This window comes from Sapajus apella, unplaced genomic scaffold, assembly GCF_009761245.1.
Source record: "Sapajus apella isolate SASKATOON/1434 unplaced genomic scaffold, GSC_monkey_1.0 scaffold152, whole genome shotgun sequence".
Lineage (NCBI taxonomy): Eukaryota > Metazoa > Chordata > Mammalia > Primates > Cebidae > Sapajus > Sapajus apella.
In genome coordinates, this window is record NW_022437092.1 from 700,961 (window position 1) to 718,127 (window position 17,167).

The 17,167-nt window shown below is 51.8% G+C and overlaps 2 protein-coding genes across 4 annotated transcripts in view; one reads left to right on the plus strand and one right to left on the minus strand.

Annotated features, from left to right (window-relative positions):
• The window catches only part of FARSA (phenylalanyl-tRNA synthetase subunit alpha), an 11,941-nt gene extending 5,142 nt beyond the window's left edge, over positions 1-6,799 (minus strand). For all 3 annotated transcript variants that reach the window (XM_032265705.1, XM_032265704.1, XM_032265703.1), the window contains exons 1-7: positions 6,615-6,799; positions 3,807-3,944; positions 3,624-3,722; positions 3,429-3,547; positions 1,173-1,265; positions 954-1,082; positions 761-876 (exon numbers count right to left, since the gene is read on the minus strand). In XM_032265705.1, coding sequence (XP_032121596.1) covers positions 761-876; positions 954-1,082; positions 1,173-1,265; positions 3,429-3,547; positions 3,624-3,722; positions 3,807-3,944; positions 6,615-6,761 — 841 coding nt within the window. In that variant the 5' untranslated portion in view covers positions 6,762-6,799. The remainder of the gene's footprint in view (positions 1-760; positions 877-953; positions 1,083-1,172; positions 1,266-3,428; positions 3,548-3,623; positions 3,723-3,806; positions 3,945-6,614) is intronic.
• A 4,950-nt stretch (positions 6,800-11,749) lies between these two features.
• CALR (calreticulin) lies at positions 11,750-16,586 on the plus strand. Its single transcript, XM_032265852.1, has 9 exons — positions 11,750-11,948; positions 12,308-12,409; positions 12,596-12,799; positions 13,254-13,348; positions 13,442-13,651; positions 13,737-13,850; positions 13,947-14,090; positions 15,622-15,714; positions 15,798-16,586. Exons 1-9 carry the CDS (start codon positions 11,858-11,860, stop codon positions 15,996-15,998), a joined length of 1,254 nt encoding a protein of 417 aa, XP_032121743.1. The 5' UTR covers positions 11,750-11,857; the 3' UTR covers positions 15,999-16,586.
• The last annotated feature ends 581 nt before the right edge of the window (positions 16,587-17,167 follow it).

A 17,167-nucleotide genomic window follows, 5' to 3' on the forward strand; every position in this document is an offset into this window, starting at 1 on the left:
CAGGCTGGCCTGTCTCTGGTGACCCTTGAGTAGAGGTTTGATGCTGCAGCCTCCGTTGAAGATCTAGGAGAAAACAGGTCTCAGCGAAAGACAGAACATAAGCAAGGGCCCTGAGGTGGGCACAGCCTGGCATGCCCAAAGACGACTGGGGGATCAGGCATGATGTGGGGGCTCATGCCTGTAATCCTGGCAGTTTGGGAGGCCGAGGTGGGCGGATCACAGTCAGGAGTTCAAGACCAGTCTGACCAATATGGAGAAACCCTGTCTCTACTAAAAATGCAAGAAAAAAATTAGCCAGGCATGGTGGCAGGTGCCTGTAAACCCAGCTACTCGGGAGGGTGAGGCAGGAGAATCTGCTTGAACCCGGGAAGTGGAGGTTGCAGTGAGCCAAGATCATGCCACTGCACTCCAGCTTAGATGACAGAGTTAGACCCTGTCTCAAAAACGACTGGAGGTCGGGGAATGAGAACAGAGCTTGACATATCAGCTCCCTTGGGCCTTCTTGGGCACAAGAATGGACTATAACTTATATATATATTTTTTTAGAGGTAGACTCTTCCCTATGTTGCCTGAGCTGGATTTGAACTCCTGGGCTCAAACAATCCTCTTGCCTTGGCCTCCCAAGTAGCCCGGACTATAGGTGCACATCACCATGCCCAGTTCTAGACCTAATTTGATAAAATGGAATGCCCATCCTGTAAAGGCTCTGCCCTGGCCTGGCATCTTTCATGTCTCAGGGAGGCCCTAGGGGCTGACCCACCTCGAAGGAAGAAGGTGTCGTGCTGGTCACGGGCTGGGTGCTGCTGGGGCTGGAAGAGTGCATCAAAGTTCCAGAAGGAGCTCTCAATGAAGTTATCGGTCGGCATCTCGGTGAACCTGGTGGGAGACTCGGCCTGACTGCCCTGTTTGTGCCCAGCGGCGGCAGCAGGCCCCGCCCCTGGCCCCGTGCTCACCCCATCTCCAGGAAGATCTGTCGGAACTGGGAGCGGACCTTGAGCAGGGGGTGAAGGTGGCCGCTGTCAGGGAGGACGCCTTGGGCCAAGAAGTTGTAGGGCTTGAAGGGCCGGTCCCGCCAGGAGCCACTGGGGGAAAATCCAAGGGCCTGGTAAGGGCTGCCCGGCCCCGCCCCCTGCCCCAACTCCCACCTTCCCTTACCTGGGGTTGCCCCCTACCTGGAGATCATCTCTGGGCTCAGCTCGGTCTCCTGCTTGGAGATGCTGGTACTAAAGGCACTGCCTTTGCTCACCCAGTAGGTCTTCAGGGTCCTGTGGCCGGGGAAAGCAAGGGGATGCCACTGCCACCTCCTCCTAGAGGTTTTCCTTGATCTCCCATCTGATGAGGATCCCCATGCCACCTACCAAGTCACTCTGCTTTATTTCCATCCTGACGTTTATCACTACCTGAAATCCTCCTATGTGGCCATGTTCTATCTCCTTGTATTCACTCACTTATTCATTCAACACTGAGAACCTAATGTATGCCAGGTGGTAAGTACACGACTGAGTGATGGTAGTAGGGAAAGTCCATCAGATTTATTCTGTGCCACGCTCTGTTCTGCTAAAGTCTCCCCACAAGCTCCTGAAAGAGCACAGTTTTTTGTTTTTATATTTTTTTGAGGAGTTTCACTCTTGTTACCCAGGCTGGAGTGCAATGGCACAATCTCAGCTCACTGCAACCTCCGCCTCCCGGGATCAAGTCCAAGGCACGACTGTCCTGCCTCAGCCTCCTGAGTAGCTGGAATTACAGGTATGCGCCACCACACCCCCGGTTAATTTTCTATTTTAGTAGAGACGGGTCTCTCCAGGTTGGTCAGGCTAATCTTGAACTCCTGACCTCAGGTTATCTGCCAGACTCAGCCTCCCAAAGTGCTGGGATTACAGGTGTGAGCCACTGTGCCAGGCCTTCCTTTATTTATTTATTTATTTATTTATTTTCTTGAGACGGAGTTTCACTCATGTTACCCAGGCTGGAGTGCAATGACGCGATCTCGGCTCACCACAACCTCCGCCTCCTGGGTTCAGGCAATTCTCCTGCCTCAGCCTCCTGAGTAGCTGGGATTACAGGCACGCATCACCATGCCCAGCTCATTTTTTGTATTTTTAGTAGAGACGGGGTTTCACCATGTTGACCAGGATGGTCTCGATCTCTTGACCTCATGATCCACCCGCCTCGGCCTCCCAAAGTGCTGGGATTACAGGCTTGAGCCACCGCGCCCGGCCCTTTATTTATTTATTTATTTTATTTTATTATTTTTTTTTAAAGATGGGGTTTCACCATGATGGCCAGGCTGGTCTTGAACTCCTGACCTCAGGTGATCCACCCACCTCGGCCTCCCAAAGTGCTAGGATTACAGCCGTGAGCCACCACACCCAGCCCTTTTTCTTTCTTTCTTTCTTTCTTTTTATTTTTTTCCAGGCCTTCCTTTATCTTTTCTTTCTTTCTTTCTTTTTTTTTTTTTAAGACAGAATTTTGCCTTGTCACCCAGGCTGGAGTGCAATGGTGCAGTCTCAGCTCACTGCAACCTCCACCTCCCAGGTTCAAGCAATTCTCCTGCCTCAGCCTCCCCAGTAGCTGGAATTACAGGCACTCACCACCACGCCTAGCTAATTTTTGTAATTTTAGTAGAGATGGGGTTTCATCATGTTGGCCAGGCTGATCTCAAACTCCTGATTGCAGGTGATTCACCGGCCTCAGCCTCCCAAAGTGCTGGGATTACAGGCATGGGCCATTGTGCCTGGCCCCTTTTTCTTTTTTTGAAATGGGGTCTATGTTGCCCAGGCTGGCCTTGAATTCCTGGATTCAAGTGATCCTAACACTTCAGCCTCCTGAGTAACTGGGATTATACATGTGAGCCACCACACTTGGCCCAGGCTGTTTTATAGATAAGGAAACTGAGACCAGCAAATGCCAGGTCACACAACTAGTTAAGTGGCAGAGCCTGGACTTCAATTAGGCATCCCAGCTTTCGTCTGTTCTCTCTGCCACTTTGTGTCTGCTCAAAGGGGACATCTGTCCTATGAGAGGACAGCCCCCAGCCAGTCCAGGTTCCAGAAGCCTGTCTGGTGTGCGTTCATTAAACTTCAGATCATGCTAAGGACGATGAAAGAAATGAACAAGCACCAAAGAATGAAGACTAGGAGTGATGGGCTCCATGGAACTAAAGGGGAGAGTAGGGGTGTCAGGGTGGCCTCTTTAAGGTGACACAGGAGTGAGACTTGATGAGGAGCCTGCCTTGAAGATCAGCGAGAAAACAATTCCCAGCAGAAGGGTCCTCATGGGGAAAGACCCCGAGGTTCGTGGGCTCCACAACTATGGCATTAAGTGGGCTGGGAGGAAACTGGCCACACCTGTGTCTGGAGTGGGCCGGGTGTCTCCCTCCTACCATGCCTCCACCATGCCACACAGGTGGTGGAGGGGCACCCACTCACACTTCAGCCAGCAGCTTCCTCTTCCTCAGCTCGCTCCTCTCCTTTTCCCCCAGCTTCTCAGCCTGTCCCCGCTGGACCATCTGGAGCCGCCGCTGTACCTCATCCTCCATGCTGTCCACCTGCCGGGATGAGGGGTGTGAGCCAGGGGCCCGTGTGCCTCTCCATATGCCCACTGGCCAGCTGGTAGGAACTCACCACTCGGAACACCCGGGGCCCGTCGGCCGTGCTCTTGTCCACCCGGATCCACTTGTTGGACATGGCCTTGCTGATCCCCACTTTGCCACTGGGCAGTCGCTGGAAAAGAGAGGCTGCAGTGAGTGGGGCACAAGGGCCGCCTTCACCCCATCACCCACTCCCCATTCACCCCGCAGATCCTACCATAAGCTCGCTCTGGGCCAGGCCCTCGGGGGGGATGCTTCGAAACACACGGGCCTCATGGCTGCCCTCCCGGGCAATCTCCTCGCCTTCCGAAGTAAGCTCCCAGCGCTTGGTGGAGCGAAGTTCAGCCTCGATGACCTGCAGGGAAATGAGGGGGTCCGGGCAAGGGTGAGGCTCAGATCCCAGCACCCCCTCTCTGCAACACTGGGTCCCAAGTTCAAAGCACAGCCCTTGAAGCTGGCTTCCCATCCCAGCTATACAACTCCCAGGATAAAGTAGACCACTAAGGATTTTACCTGGCAGAGGACAAATTCTTACTGTCAGTTTTCAACCCATGACTGATTTTAATGTGAAAAATTAGGTGAAGTGATTTGTCTCCACCTTTTTTTGTTTTGGTTTTCTTTGAGAGGGGGCCTCACCATGTCGCTAGTCTGGAGTGCAGTGGTGTGATCACAGCTCACTGCAGACTCGACTTTCTGGGCTCAAGCAGTCCTTCTGCCTCAGTCTCCCCAGTAGCTGGGACTACAAGCACTTGCCACCACACCTGGCTAATTTTTAAATTACTTTTTAAAGACAGAGTGGGCTGGTGGCAGTGGCTCACACCTATAATCCCAGCACTTTGGGAGGCCAAGGCAGGTGGATCACCTGAGGTCAGGAGCTTGAGACCAGCCTGGCCAACATGGTGAAGCCCACTCTCTACTGAAAATACAAAATTAGCCAGGCATGGTGGCATGCGCCTGTAATCCCAACTACTCGGGAGGCTGAGGCAGGAGGATGGCTTGAACCTGGGAGACACAGGTTGCAGTGAGCAGAGATCGCGCCATTGCACTCCAGCCTGGGTAACAGAGAGAAACTCCATCTCCAAAAAAAGAAAAAAAGATGGGGTGTTGTTATATTGTCCAGGCTGGTCTCAAACTCCTGGCCTCAAGTGATTTTCCTGCCTCAGCCTCCCAAAGTGCTGGCATTACGGGCATGAGCCACCATCCCCAGCCTGTCTCCATGTTTAAATGTTCACATGTCACTGGGTGCAGTGGCTCATGCCTATTCCAGCACTTTGGGAAGCCAAGGCGGGCAGATCACAAGTCAGGAGTTTGAGACCAGCCTGACCAACATGGTGAAACCCCATCTCTACTAAAAAATACAAAAAATTAGCCAGGCATGGTGGTGGGCACCTGTAATCCCAGCTACTGGAGAGGCTGAGTCAGGAGAATTGCTTGAACTGGGGAGGCAGAGGTTGCAGGGAGCCGAGATCATGCCATTGCATTCCAGCCCAGGCAACAGTGTGAGACTCCATCTCAAAAAACAAGACAAAAAATGTTCACATGTCAGTCCCCAGAATGTCAGAGAAGGGCTCCGGAGGTCCACATTACAAACAAAAACTGAGGTTCCAGGTCCAGAGCCATGCGGACAAGGACAACAAGGATAAGTAGGGTGTATAGGGCCTAGCTCTCACTTCGTTTTAATCCCAGCTCTGCCCTTCACTTACTTTGTGACCTCAGGAAAGTTGCTTAACTTCTGAGTGACTCTTCTCATCCATAAAAGAAAGGTGTGATGGGTTCTACCTCAGATGATTTCAAGGAGTAGGTAAATTAATACTCAGAAAGTATATATAGTGCCTACCATGTGATAAATTTGGCATAAATTCTAACTACTATAATTATTATTATGGCTATTACTGTCATTAGATTGAAGCTCATCTCTTACATTATTTAACCCTCTGTGACATATACAAATGTCAAATCATATTGATAAAGGCACTGTCACCCCACACAACATAGCTGCTATCTCTCCTCTGCATTGAGGACTATGGGCTCTGCAGCCTGAGTGCCTAATTTCAAATCTGGGCTCATCAGCCCCTTCTATTCACACTGATTATGTTACTGACCATCAGCTGTCACATCTGCAAAATGGGAATAACATGGTCAACAGCCTAGGATTATGGAAGGGATTGGACAAACAAGCTGAGACTACAGTGGGGCACAGAACATGGGCTTTGTGGATAAATGGCCCAGATCCTGGCTTCGTGGATCCAGTCTCCTGGGTGGCCCACGGGCCCCCCAGCATCCTCCTCCTGTGACTCTGTCACTGTCCACTTGCCCAAGTCAGAAGGTGGGACTTCATCTGTGCTCCCCTTGCCTTGTCCTGAATCCCAGGCCTTCCCCACCTCCCCCAAGCTGCCTTCCCAGAGCCAGACATCATGCCCTCCAGCTTGGGCAAGTACCAGCCTCTGCTTTCATCCCTTCACCTCTAGTCCTGTCCCTGCCAATTCTCCCCAAAGGTGATGCAGTTAGCACACTCATCTGACCAGCTTTGGCTCCTGCTATGGCTCCTCAGTTCCCCCATGAGGTAAAGACCTAAGAGGCCTTGCAATTACAGCTGTTCTGGTCTCCCTCGCCGCCTCCCAAACTCCCAGCCACTGATCTCTAAATCGCTATCACTTTCTGCCAGTGTAGAGACACGACTCAGCTGTCACCCGCACCAGTCCGCTTTCCCTGACCCCCAAGGCTGAGTCAGCTGTCACCGCTGGTTCCCCTGTGTTCCCCTCCATCACTCTGGTTACTGAAGCACCTTCCTATTAGGTCGCAGCCTGCGTGAGGGCAGCAATTGCGTCTTCTCTGTCCATCATCGTACCTCCTACCCACGCTGAGGCTAATAAACGTTTATTGCATGCGTGCATCTGGGCCCTCACTCGTCCCGGGGTGGACACGTAGGCAGCTATCCCCAACTAGGCCTGAGGGAGTTTGGCCTGGACGTAGGGCCCTCGTGGCAAGGGGGCTGTAGGTGCAAGGGCAAGGCAACCCAGCTCACCTCGCCCAGCGCCTGAAGGCTCTTCACGGCGCCCACCACCGCCTGATGCTCCACGCCCAGCTCGGCCGCTAGCTCCGCACTGTCCAGGCCACCATCGGACGCCTCCAGCCGCCGGAGCAGCAGTTCCGCCACTGGACCATCCGCCATGGCTGCTTCCAGTGTATTCAGCGTGTCCCGGCCGGGGCCTGAGCCACCGGAACCGGAACCCGGAGCGTGCACCGCCATCTTGAATGTGTCTAACCGCAGAACAGGACTTAATGTGTCGTCATCTTGAGAGTGGCGCCTGAGCACTCAAAAGGTGCTCGGGACTTGGTTCCCACCTTGGCCCTTGCTCTATCAGTGGTGTCTGCTTGACCAGAGAGGTAAAATTTATTATCTCAAGGTCAGAAGCACCGCCCTGTTTGGGTTTTATTTAGCCTCACTTCGAGCGGGCTGTGTGACCTTGGACTTCACCCTCTCTGGGTACAGAACCTTCTGCCCTTCTGGTATTCTCTTTTGCCCTCGGAGAGACGGTGGGTGGTGGGCTCCAGAGATGGTCATTTTGGCGATGTCAGCTAGTTTTAAAATTTCAAAAGTAGGCTGGGTAGGGACCATCATCCATTTTGATAGAGGGGAAAGGGATTCACCTAGTAAGTCAAGGTGGCAGCTAACCTGTATGGACTAGCTCCCGTGTGGTAGTAGTTAGTTATGGGCTAAGTACTAATTTCAAATCTGGGCATTATTTCATTTTCTCTCCAAAACTTTATGGTGTAGATACTGATATAACCCCATTACACAGGTGAGAAAACTGAGGCCCAGAGGGTGGTATGACTTGCCCAAGGTTCTGCAAAGAGTTGGTGGAAATGAAGTTATAAAGTATAAACCTTCCAACTGGGTACGTTGGCTCATGCCTGTAATGCCAGCACTTTGGGAGGCCGAGGTGGGCAGATCACGTGGTCAGAAGTTTGAGACCAGCCTGACCAACATCATGAAACCCCCATCTCTACCAAAAATACAAAAATTAGCTGGGCATGGTGGCATGCGCCTATAATCTTAGCTACCCAGGAGGCTGAGGCAAAAGAATTCGCTTGAACTTGGGAGGTGGAGATTGCAGTGAGCCGAGAGCAAGCCACGGCACTCCAGCCTAGGGGACACAGCAAAACTGCATCTCAAAAAAAAAAGGCCAGGCGCGGTGGCTCATGCCTGTGATCCCAGCACTTTGGGAGGCTGAGGTAGGTGGATCATGAGGTCAGGTGTTTGAAACCAGCCTGGCCAAATTGGTGAAACCCCGTCTCTACTAAAAATACAAAAATTAGCCGGGCGTGGTGGCGCATGCCTGTAGTCCCAGCTACTCCGGAGGCTGAGGCAGGAGAGTCACTTGAACCCAGGAGGCAGAGGAGGAGGTTGGAGTGAGCCAAGATTTTGCCATTGCACTACAGCCTGGCGACAGAGTGAGACTCTGTCTCAAAAGAAAAAAAAAAAAAAAAAAAAATATATATATATATATATATGTATACATATACACATAGTGCAAAACATGTTTCTTTTTTGAAACAGGGTCTTGCTCTGTCACCCATGCTAGAGTGCAGTGGTGCAATTACTGCTTACTGTAGCCTTGACTTCCCAGGCTCTAGCGATCCTCCAACCTTGGGCTCCCGAGTAGATGGAATTACTGGTGTAAGCCACCACACCCAGCTAATCTTTGTGTGTGTTTGTTTGTTGTTGTTGTTTGTAAAGATGGGTTTTCACCATGTTGCCCAGGCTGGTCTCAAACTCCTAGGCTCAAGTTATTCTCCTGCCTCCATCTCCCAAAGTGCTGGCTTTACAGGTGTGACCCACCTCACGCAGCCAGCCAGACCCTGACTCTTAACAAAAAAAAAAAAAAAAAAAAAAAGGTTTACTAATAAAATATTTTTATTTTTTTCATACTAAATCTTCAAAATCTGATGTGCATTTTACACTTACAGCACCTCTCAGTTCAGACCAACCACATTTTAAATGGTCAGGAGTCACATGTAGGCAGTGGTGACTATGTCAGCACAGGTAGATTAGAATCCTAGATCTGCTGGCTGGGTGAAGTAGCTTGTGCCTGGGTAATTTTTTGTATCTTTAGGAGTGACGGGGTTTCACCATGTTGGCCAGGCTGGTGATGAACTCCTGACCTCATGATCTACCCACCTTGGCCTCCCAAAGTACTGGGATTACAGGCATGAGCCGCTGCGCCTGGCCTTGCCCAACATATGTGTATATGTATATGTATATGTATATATGTATGTATGTATTTGGTAAGAACAAGGTTTCACCACGTTGCCCAGGCTGGTCTTGAACTGCTGGGCTTGAACAATCTGCCTACCTCTGCTAGGATTACAGGTGTGAACCTAGCATCCAAGGTGCTAGGATTACAGCTCAGCTTATTTTTTTTAATTTAATTTAATTTTTTTTTGGGACAGAGTTTCCCTCTTGTTACCCAGGCTGGAGTGCAATGGCGCAATCTCGGCTCACCGCAACCTCCGCCTCCTGGGTTCAGGCAATTCTCCTGCCTCAGCCTCCTGAGTAGCTGGGATTACAGGCACGCGCCACCATGCCCAGCTAATTTTTTGTATTTTTAGTAGAGACGGGGTTTCACCGTGTTGACCAGGATGGTCTCGATCTCTTGACCTCGTGATCCACCCGCCTCGGCCTCCCAAAGTGCTGGGATTACAGGCTTGAGCCACCGCGCCCGGCCTATTTTTTTTTAGTTTTGAGACAGTCTTGCTCTGACACCCAGGCTAGAGTGTGTAGTGCTAGGAACACATCTCACTGCAGCCTCAACCTCCTGGGCTCAAGTGATCCTGATCCTCCTGCCTCAGCCTCTAAGTAGCTGTGACCACAGGCTGGCGCCACCACGCCTGGGTCTTTAAAAATTTTTTTTTTGTAAAGACGGCATCCTGCTGTATTACCCAGGCTGGTCTTGAACTCCTGGCCTCAAGCAATCCTCCCATATTGGCCTACCAAAGTGTTGGGATTACAGGTGTGAGCCACTGTGCTCGGCCTGGTTTTAGTTAATTTCCACAGGAGTCCTTCCTTCCTCTTTTCTGTTATGCAGCAAGTAGTTTTTAAGCCTGTTCTGTGCCAGGTGCTGCAGGTGACACTGGAAGATGCAAAGGGAACAAATCAGGTAGTGTCTAACCTCAGGTAGGAAGCGCAAAGCCCACAGGTGCCTGATGCAAGAACAGAAGGAAGGCTCAACAGGAGGCCTGGGATGGTCCCTGGCATTCTCATGAGGGGGGCCAGACTAGGCAATAGTGAATTCTACCTAGAGGAAGGGGTAGAATCCCAACTTCCCCAATTCATTCTCCCTGCCGCTTTTTTTTTTTTTCTTTTTTTGAAACGAAGTCTCACTCTATCACTTGGACTGGTGGGCTGGAGTGGAGTGGTGCAATCTTGGCTCACTGCAACCTCTGCCACCAGGTTCAAGCGATTCTCCTGCCTCAGCCTCCTGAGTACTGGGAGTACAGGCACCCACCACGCCCGGCCACCATTTCTTTTTCTTTCTTTTTTTTGAGACGGAGTTTTGCTTTTGTTGTCCAGGCTGGAGTGCAATGGTGTAATCTCGGCTCACTGCAACCTCCACTTCCTGAGTTCAAGTGATTCTCCTGCCTCAGCCTCCTGAGTAGCTGGGATTACAGGCATGCGCCACCACGCCCGGCTAATTTTTGTATTTTTAGTAGAGATGAGGTTTTGCCATGTTGATCAGGCTGGTCTCAAACTCCGGACCTCAGGTGATCTGCCCTCCTTGGCCTCCCCAAGTGCTGGCTTTACAGGCTTTCAGCCACTGTGCCTGGCCACCATTTCTTTTCCTTTTTTTAACCAAAAACACTTGCCAGGTTATTCTCCCCCCCCCCCACTTTGTTTTCCTTTTTTTAAAATTTTTTTCCTTCCTCCCTTTTCTGAGTCACTACCTTTAGCTAGGAAGCACCCCCTCCCCACCCTCTTTCCTGGATCCCCTTCATTCCCTCCTTCCACAGTCCACTCCCGGGTTCCCAGGTCCAGGGCTTTATTTGCCAAACTTTGGAAAACCCCCAGCTCTCCTTCCTCCTTTCTGCAGCGTGGGGGCACGGTGCTGTTGCCAGTCACGTGTCTCTACCTTCAGAAGACTCTAGACTCGGTCGAGGTCGAGGTGAGGGGGAGGTCCTGCCCATCTCCCTAGCACCTTATCGTCCCTACCATCTGTGTCTTTTTTCCCTCTCCAAACGGAACCCCCGGCCCTCTAGCCTACAGCCGTTTAATTGCAAAAGCCAAGCCGTTTGTGGGAGACCACAAGACAGCGACCCCCTTCATTTACCGGTTGAGAAGAGAGTAAAGGGGCTGCTGCAACCTGGGTAATAACCCTGTCCCCACCCCAGGAGTCACACCCTTAAGCCTTCCTTCCCCCTTGTCCCAGGACAGCTTTAAAAACGTTAAAAGCCTTTCGGCTGGGTAGCGTCTGGCCAGGGTCGTCCCCTCTGGCTGCTCAGGGGCGTCTGTCACTTCAGAGAGGTTAAGTGACTTGCCCCAGGTCACACAGCAGCAGTCCGATAGGCTGCCAGGTCACTAGGGACAGGAGGAGGGGAGAGCTGGCATTTTTCCCATTGGCCCGCGTGGCTGTAGCACTGGGGTGCAGCGAAGCCCCAGGGTCCCAACCCCTGAGCTCTGTCCCATCCCGGGTGGGGATGGGGGAGCGGCGGTAGGGTGCTGGTTCTCAAATGCAAGATAAGAATGGCTAGAAAAGCCTTGCCCAGCCCCTCCAGGTAGAGGGAATGAGAGGGAGAGAAGCTGGGACGGGGTTCCGGTCCCGCGTGGAGACAGCTGCGCTCGCGCCGGTGCTTTAAACGCCGAGATGAGGAAAGACGCACGCGGGCGAGGGCGGGGTTGGGTTTAGGCCTAGTCACATGACCTGGCCTCAGGGGCTCGTGGCCCCCACCCCACCAGTGGGCGTCCCCCACAACGCGTGGTCGACTCTCATTGGTCAGCAATGAGGCCAATAGAAATCGGCCATCTGGGAACCCAGCGTTCCGAGGCGCATCCTAACATAGTGAACCGATAAAGGTCCAATGGAAAAAGACAACCGTGAGCGCAGACCAGTGATAAAGTGTTAGGGGCGGGCCCAAGGGCTGGGTCAGGTTGGTTTGAGAGGCGGATGGGTATAAAAGTGCAAGGCGGGCGGCGGCGGCCGTTCGTACTGCAGAGCAGCTGCCCCCGAGTCGTCTTAAAGGGCCAGCGCGCCGCCGCCCCCTCGGCCCGCCATGCTGCTATCCGTGCCGCTGCTGCTCGGCCTCCTCGGCCTGGCTACCGCCGAGCCCGCTGTCTACTTCAAGGAGCAGTTTCTGGACGGAGGTAACGCCTGATTTCGCCTCGAGGCCGCCCCGCCGATACGGCCGGCCTCCATCCCGGATCTGCGTTGTTGCCCGTAATTATTGCTTTGGGGGTCAACATGGTGGCCCCCGGGGCCTAGAGCCGAGGGCGATCCCTCTTCTGCGTCCCTGGGGAGCGCGGAGGGCGCAGCGGCCTCCTGCAGTGGGAGTTAGGGTTCGCCTGAGGATCTCTTAAGGCACCTGAGATGTCAAACTAGAGGTTGGGGTGGGTAGAGTTGGGGATCTCTTTCCCTGTCCCCAGCAGCTTGCGGCTCTCGGCAGATGTTTGGTGGGGGGGATCAGCACAGCCGTGCTGACCTACCCCTCTAACCTCCCACTTAGATGGGTGGACTTCCCGCTGGATCGAATCCAAACACAAGTCAGATTTTGGCAAATTCGCCCTCAGTTCCGGCAAGTTCTACGGTGACCAGGAGAAAGATAAAGGTAAGAGTCTAGGAGTGGGTGCTCAGATCCGGGAGGACTTCCTGGCAGAAGTCCTTGTCTGCACACAGCCGGGACAGTCTCCTAGGAGGAGAGCAGGTGGAGGAAAGGGGAGTCGTTTGTATTCTCTAGGTCTTGGGTCCTCGGGGGTCACGGCCCAACGGTGACCTCACTGCTGTCCCGTTTCAGGTTTGCAGACAAGCCAGGATGCACGCTTTTATGCTCTGTCGGCCAGTTTTGAGCCCTTCAGCAACAAAGGGCAGACACTAGTGGTGCAGTTCACGGTGAAACATGAGCAGAACATTGACTGTGGGGGCGGCTATGTGAAGCTGTTTCCTAGTAGTTTGGACCAGACGGACATGCATGGAGACTCAGAATACAACATCATGTTCGGTGAGGGGCTGCTTCTTGGTGCTGACCTCTGTCCCATTAGTTGGAGGGAGACTCAGACCCCATTGAGTTCCTTACATCTCAGAAAAGTGATTTTTGAGAGGATGGAAAGCATTTAATAATAATGATTTTCTTTGGAAGAGGAGCTAAAAGAATAGGTAACAGTTAGCAACAATTCATTGCCTTATCACAGAACTAGGCTGTTAATTTAATTTGTATGATTGTATATAGTTATTTCCCAATCTTACAAATGAGGATGTTGAGTTCTAAAACGCTGATTTTTTTTCTTTAAACTTAAGGCTCCAGCACAGTTCATTCGGACAGCATCAAGGTCTGAGTCCCTCTTTTCAGCCTTGATAGACCAAGTTTAAGAACCAAGTTTTCCTTTTGTAGAGGGGAGAGGGCCTGGAAATGGTGGGTAGTCTCTGACTCTTAACTGACTCTGCTTCCCACCTAGGTCCTGACATCTGTGGCCCTGGCACCAAGAAGGTTCATGTCATCTTCAACTACAAGGGCAAGAACGTGCTGATCAACAAGGACATCCGTTGCAAGGTGTGCCTGGGGGTGTGGTGGCAAATGGCTGTCATGGGAGGTTTAGAGGTCAGCCTGACTGCGGGGGCCCCACTCACCACCTTCCTTCTTCAGGATGATGAGTTTACACACCTGTACACACTGATTGTGCGACCGGACAATACCTACGAGGTGAAGATCGACAACAGCCAGGTGGAGTCAGGGTCCTTGGAGGACGATTGGGACTTCCTGCCACCCAAGAAGATAAAGGATCCTGCTGCTTCAAAACCAGAAGACTGGGATGAACGGGCCAAGATCGATGATCCCACAGACTCCAAGCCTGAGGTTGGTGTTTGGGGAGGGGCTCTGCTTTCCACACTGGAGGGTGTGTAGGACAGCTGGGCCAACTCTGACCTCTTCTACCCCCCAGGACTGGGACAAGCCTGAGCATATTCCTGACCCTGATGCTAAGAAGCCTGAGGACTGGGATGAAGAGATGGATGGAGAGTGGGAACCCCCAGTGATTCAGAACCCTGAGTACAAGGTGAGTTTGGGGTTGTGAGCAGGGCTGGAGCTCCTAGTGGGGAGTCTACCAACCTCACTCACCCTCTGGTTCTTTTCTCCCTTATGCCTTCTGCAGGGCGAGTGGAAGCCCCGACAGATCGACAACCCAGATTACAAGGGCACTTGGATCCACCCAGAAATTGACAATCCCGAGTATTCCCCTGATCCTAATATCTATGCCTATGATAACTTCGGTGTGCTGGGCCTGGACCTCTGGCAGGTGAGACTTGGAGGGAAAAGGAGGATCCCTGGGGTACCTCAAGTGCTTACCATCACCCAGGAGGAAAGGGACAGGGTAGGATCACACCCCAGGAAGGTCTGACTCAAAAATGGTACTTCTCTAAACAGTACTTTCTGGCCTGTCCCTATGGTGTCCTCAGAGCAGCCCCTTTGAGGTTATACTTTTTGTGCACCAGGTACTTCCCCAAGTACTTTTATGCAAATCAACTTCTTTAAATACCCTTAAAAAGCTAGAAGGTGGTCAGGTAACACAGAAAGTTAGCTGGGGCTGGGCGCAGTGGCTCACCCTTATAATCACAGTACTTTAGGAGGCTGAGGCAGAAGGATTTCTTCAGGCTAGGAGTTTGACAACTCAACCTTGCTCGGCAACATAGTGAGACCTCATCTCTACACAAATTTTAAAATTAGCCAGATGTGGTGCATACCTGTAGTCCTGGCTACCTAGGAAGAAAGAGGATCACTTGAGCCTGGGGGCATTGAGGCTCCAATGAGCCATGATTGTGTCACTGCACTCCAGCCTGGGTGAAAGCTGGCACTGAATTTTTTGGTCACTGAAATACCTTCTGTGCCCAGGACAGTACCTGGCATGTAGTAGGTACCTGAACGGGAGAGAGAGAAACAGAAACTGGTGCAGAGAAGTGAAGTCAGTGACCCAAGGTCATTGGGGGCAGGAAACTGCAAAGCTGGGGTTTGAACTGGGCATTCCGGCATCCAGCACCTAAGTCCACCTTTTTTTTTTGAGTCTTGCTCTGTCACTCAGGCTGGAGCACAGTGGTGTGATCTTGGCTCACTCTGCCTCCCAGGTTCAAGCAATTCTCATGCCTCAACCTCTTGAGTGGCTGGAATTACAGGCATGTGTGCCACGATGCTGGGCTAATTTTTGTGTGTGTATATATATTATATATGTATATATATATATATATATTTTTTTTTTTTTTTGAGACGGAGTTTCGCTCTTATTACCCAGTCTGGAGTGCAATGGCACGATCTCGGCTCACCGCAACCTCCACCTCCCAGGTTCAGGCAATTCTCCTGCCCCAGCCTCCTGAGTAGCTGGGATTACAGGCACGCACCACCATGCCCAGCTAATGTTTTTGTATTTTTAGTAGAGACGGGGTTTCACCATGTTGACCAGGATGGTCTCGATCTCTTGACCTCGTGATCCACCCAAAGTGCTGGGATTACAGGCTTGAGCCACCGCGCCCGGCCTTTTTTTTTTTTTTTTTTTTAAAGCAGAGACAGGGTTTCACCATGTTGCCCAGGTTGGTCTTGAACTCCTGGTATCAAGTGATTTGCCTGCCTCAGCCTCCCAAAGTGCTGGGATTATAGGCATGAGCCACCGTGTCTGGCCGTCTCTCCATCTTTTTAACTGCAGTGTCAGCAGTGTTCCTGGTCTTCTCTGCAGATGCAGGCAGCAGGATATAGTGGTTATAGGACCACAGGTGGAAACCCTGTCCAAAGCAAGGGTTGTCGGGTGTCACCTCTGACCATCCTTCCCGTTCATCCCCCAGGTCAAGTCTGGCACCATCTTTGACAACTTTCTCATCACCAACGATGAGGCATACGCCGAGGAGTTTGGCAATGAGACATGGGGTGTAACAAAGGTGAGGCCTGTTCCCAGTCCTGATGGTGCGGGGCAGGCAGGGCTGTCAGGGGCTAGGCCCTGAGGTATATGCTCTGCCTGCAGGCAGCAGAGAAGCAAATGAAGGACAAGCAGGACGAGGAGCAGAGGCTTAAAGAGGAGGAAGAAGACAAGAAGCGCAAAGAGGAGGAGGAGGCAGAGGACAAGGAGGACGACGAAGACAAAGATGAGGATGAAGAGGATGAGGAGGACAAGGAAGAAGATGAGGAGGAAGATGTCCCCGGCCAGGCCAAGGACGAGCTGTAGAGGCTTGCCTCCAGGGCTGGACTGAGGCCTGAGCGCTCCTGCCGCAGAGCCGGCTGCGCCAAATAATGTCTCTATGAGACTCAAGAACTTTCATTTTTTTCCAGGCTGGTTCGGATTTGGGGTGGATTTTGGTTTTGTTCCCCTCTCCCACTCCTCCTACCCCTGTGCCTTTTCTTTCTTTCTTTTTTTTTTTTTTTTTAAACTGGTGTTTTATCTTTGATTCTCCTTCAGCCCTCACCCACAGTTTTCATCTTTCTTGATCAACATCTTTTCTTGCTTCTGTCCCCTTCTTTCACCGTATCTCTTAGCTCCCCTCCAACCTGGGGGGACAGTGATGTGGAGAAGCCGCAGGCCTAAGATTCCATCTGCTCTCCTTCCTGGAGCCCAGAGGGGGGCAGAAGAAGAGGGTGGCATCTCCAGCCCCCCAGCACTGAGGAAGAATGGGGCTCTTCTCATTTCACCCCTCCCTTTCTCCCCTGCCCCCAGGACTGGGCCACTTCTGGGTGGGGCAGTGGATCCCAGATCGGCTCACACTGAGAATGTAAGAACTACAAACAAAATTTCTATTAAATTAAGTTTTGTGTCTCCCTCCTGCGTCTCCTTCTGGGGAAAGACTTCAGGAAAGCCAGCAGTGGTCTTTTTAGAGTGGTGGCGAGGCGGGGGGGGCTTCTCCAGTATATCTCCTTTTTCAGCTGTTGCTGGGGAGGTTGTTGAGTATTCCACAAGATTCCAGAGTCCCTTATTTGTCCCATAACCCTCAAAACCAACGAGGGAATGGCTCTTGCTGCTATAAATACATATCAACTCAATGAATTCTTGAACCTAACTGGTAAGTTTTAGCTCTGTTTATTTTTAAGACCGTCTTGCTCTGTTGCCCAGACTGGAGTGCAGTGGCACAATCTGGTTCACCGTGCCCCTTAAACTGGCCTCGATGCTTCAATTCCTTTTGGGGTCCTGTGGCTCAGCCCAGCTCTTCTGGGAAGCCTCCATGATTGGTACATCCAAGGGATTTATGGAAATAATTCTGTATTTAATATAGCAAGGCTTTGAAAGTTAACATCTTGGGCCGGGCGCGGTGGCTCAAGCCTGTAATCCCAGCACTTTGGGAGGCCGAGGCGGGTGGATCACGAGGTCAAGAGATCGAGACCATCCTGGTCAACACGGTGAAA

What these genes read in the sequence shown, in the direction of transcription:
- CALR (XM_032265852.1), top strand. Translation starts at nt 11,858, where the DNA reads ATGCTGCTATCCGTGCCGCTGCTGCTCGGCCTCCTCGGCCTGGCTACC. An exon ending in TGACCAGGAGAAAGATAAAG is followed by an intron (nt 12,410 to 12,595) that starts GTAAGAGTCTAG and finishes GTCCCGTTTCAG; the next exon opens with GTTTGCAGACAAGCCAGGAT. An exon ending in ACAAGGACATCCGTTGCAAG is followed by an intron (nt 13,349 to 13,441) that starts GTGTGCCTGGGG and finishes TTCCTTCTTCAG; the next exon opens with GATGATGAGTTTACACACCT.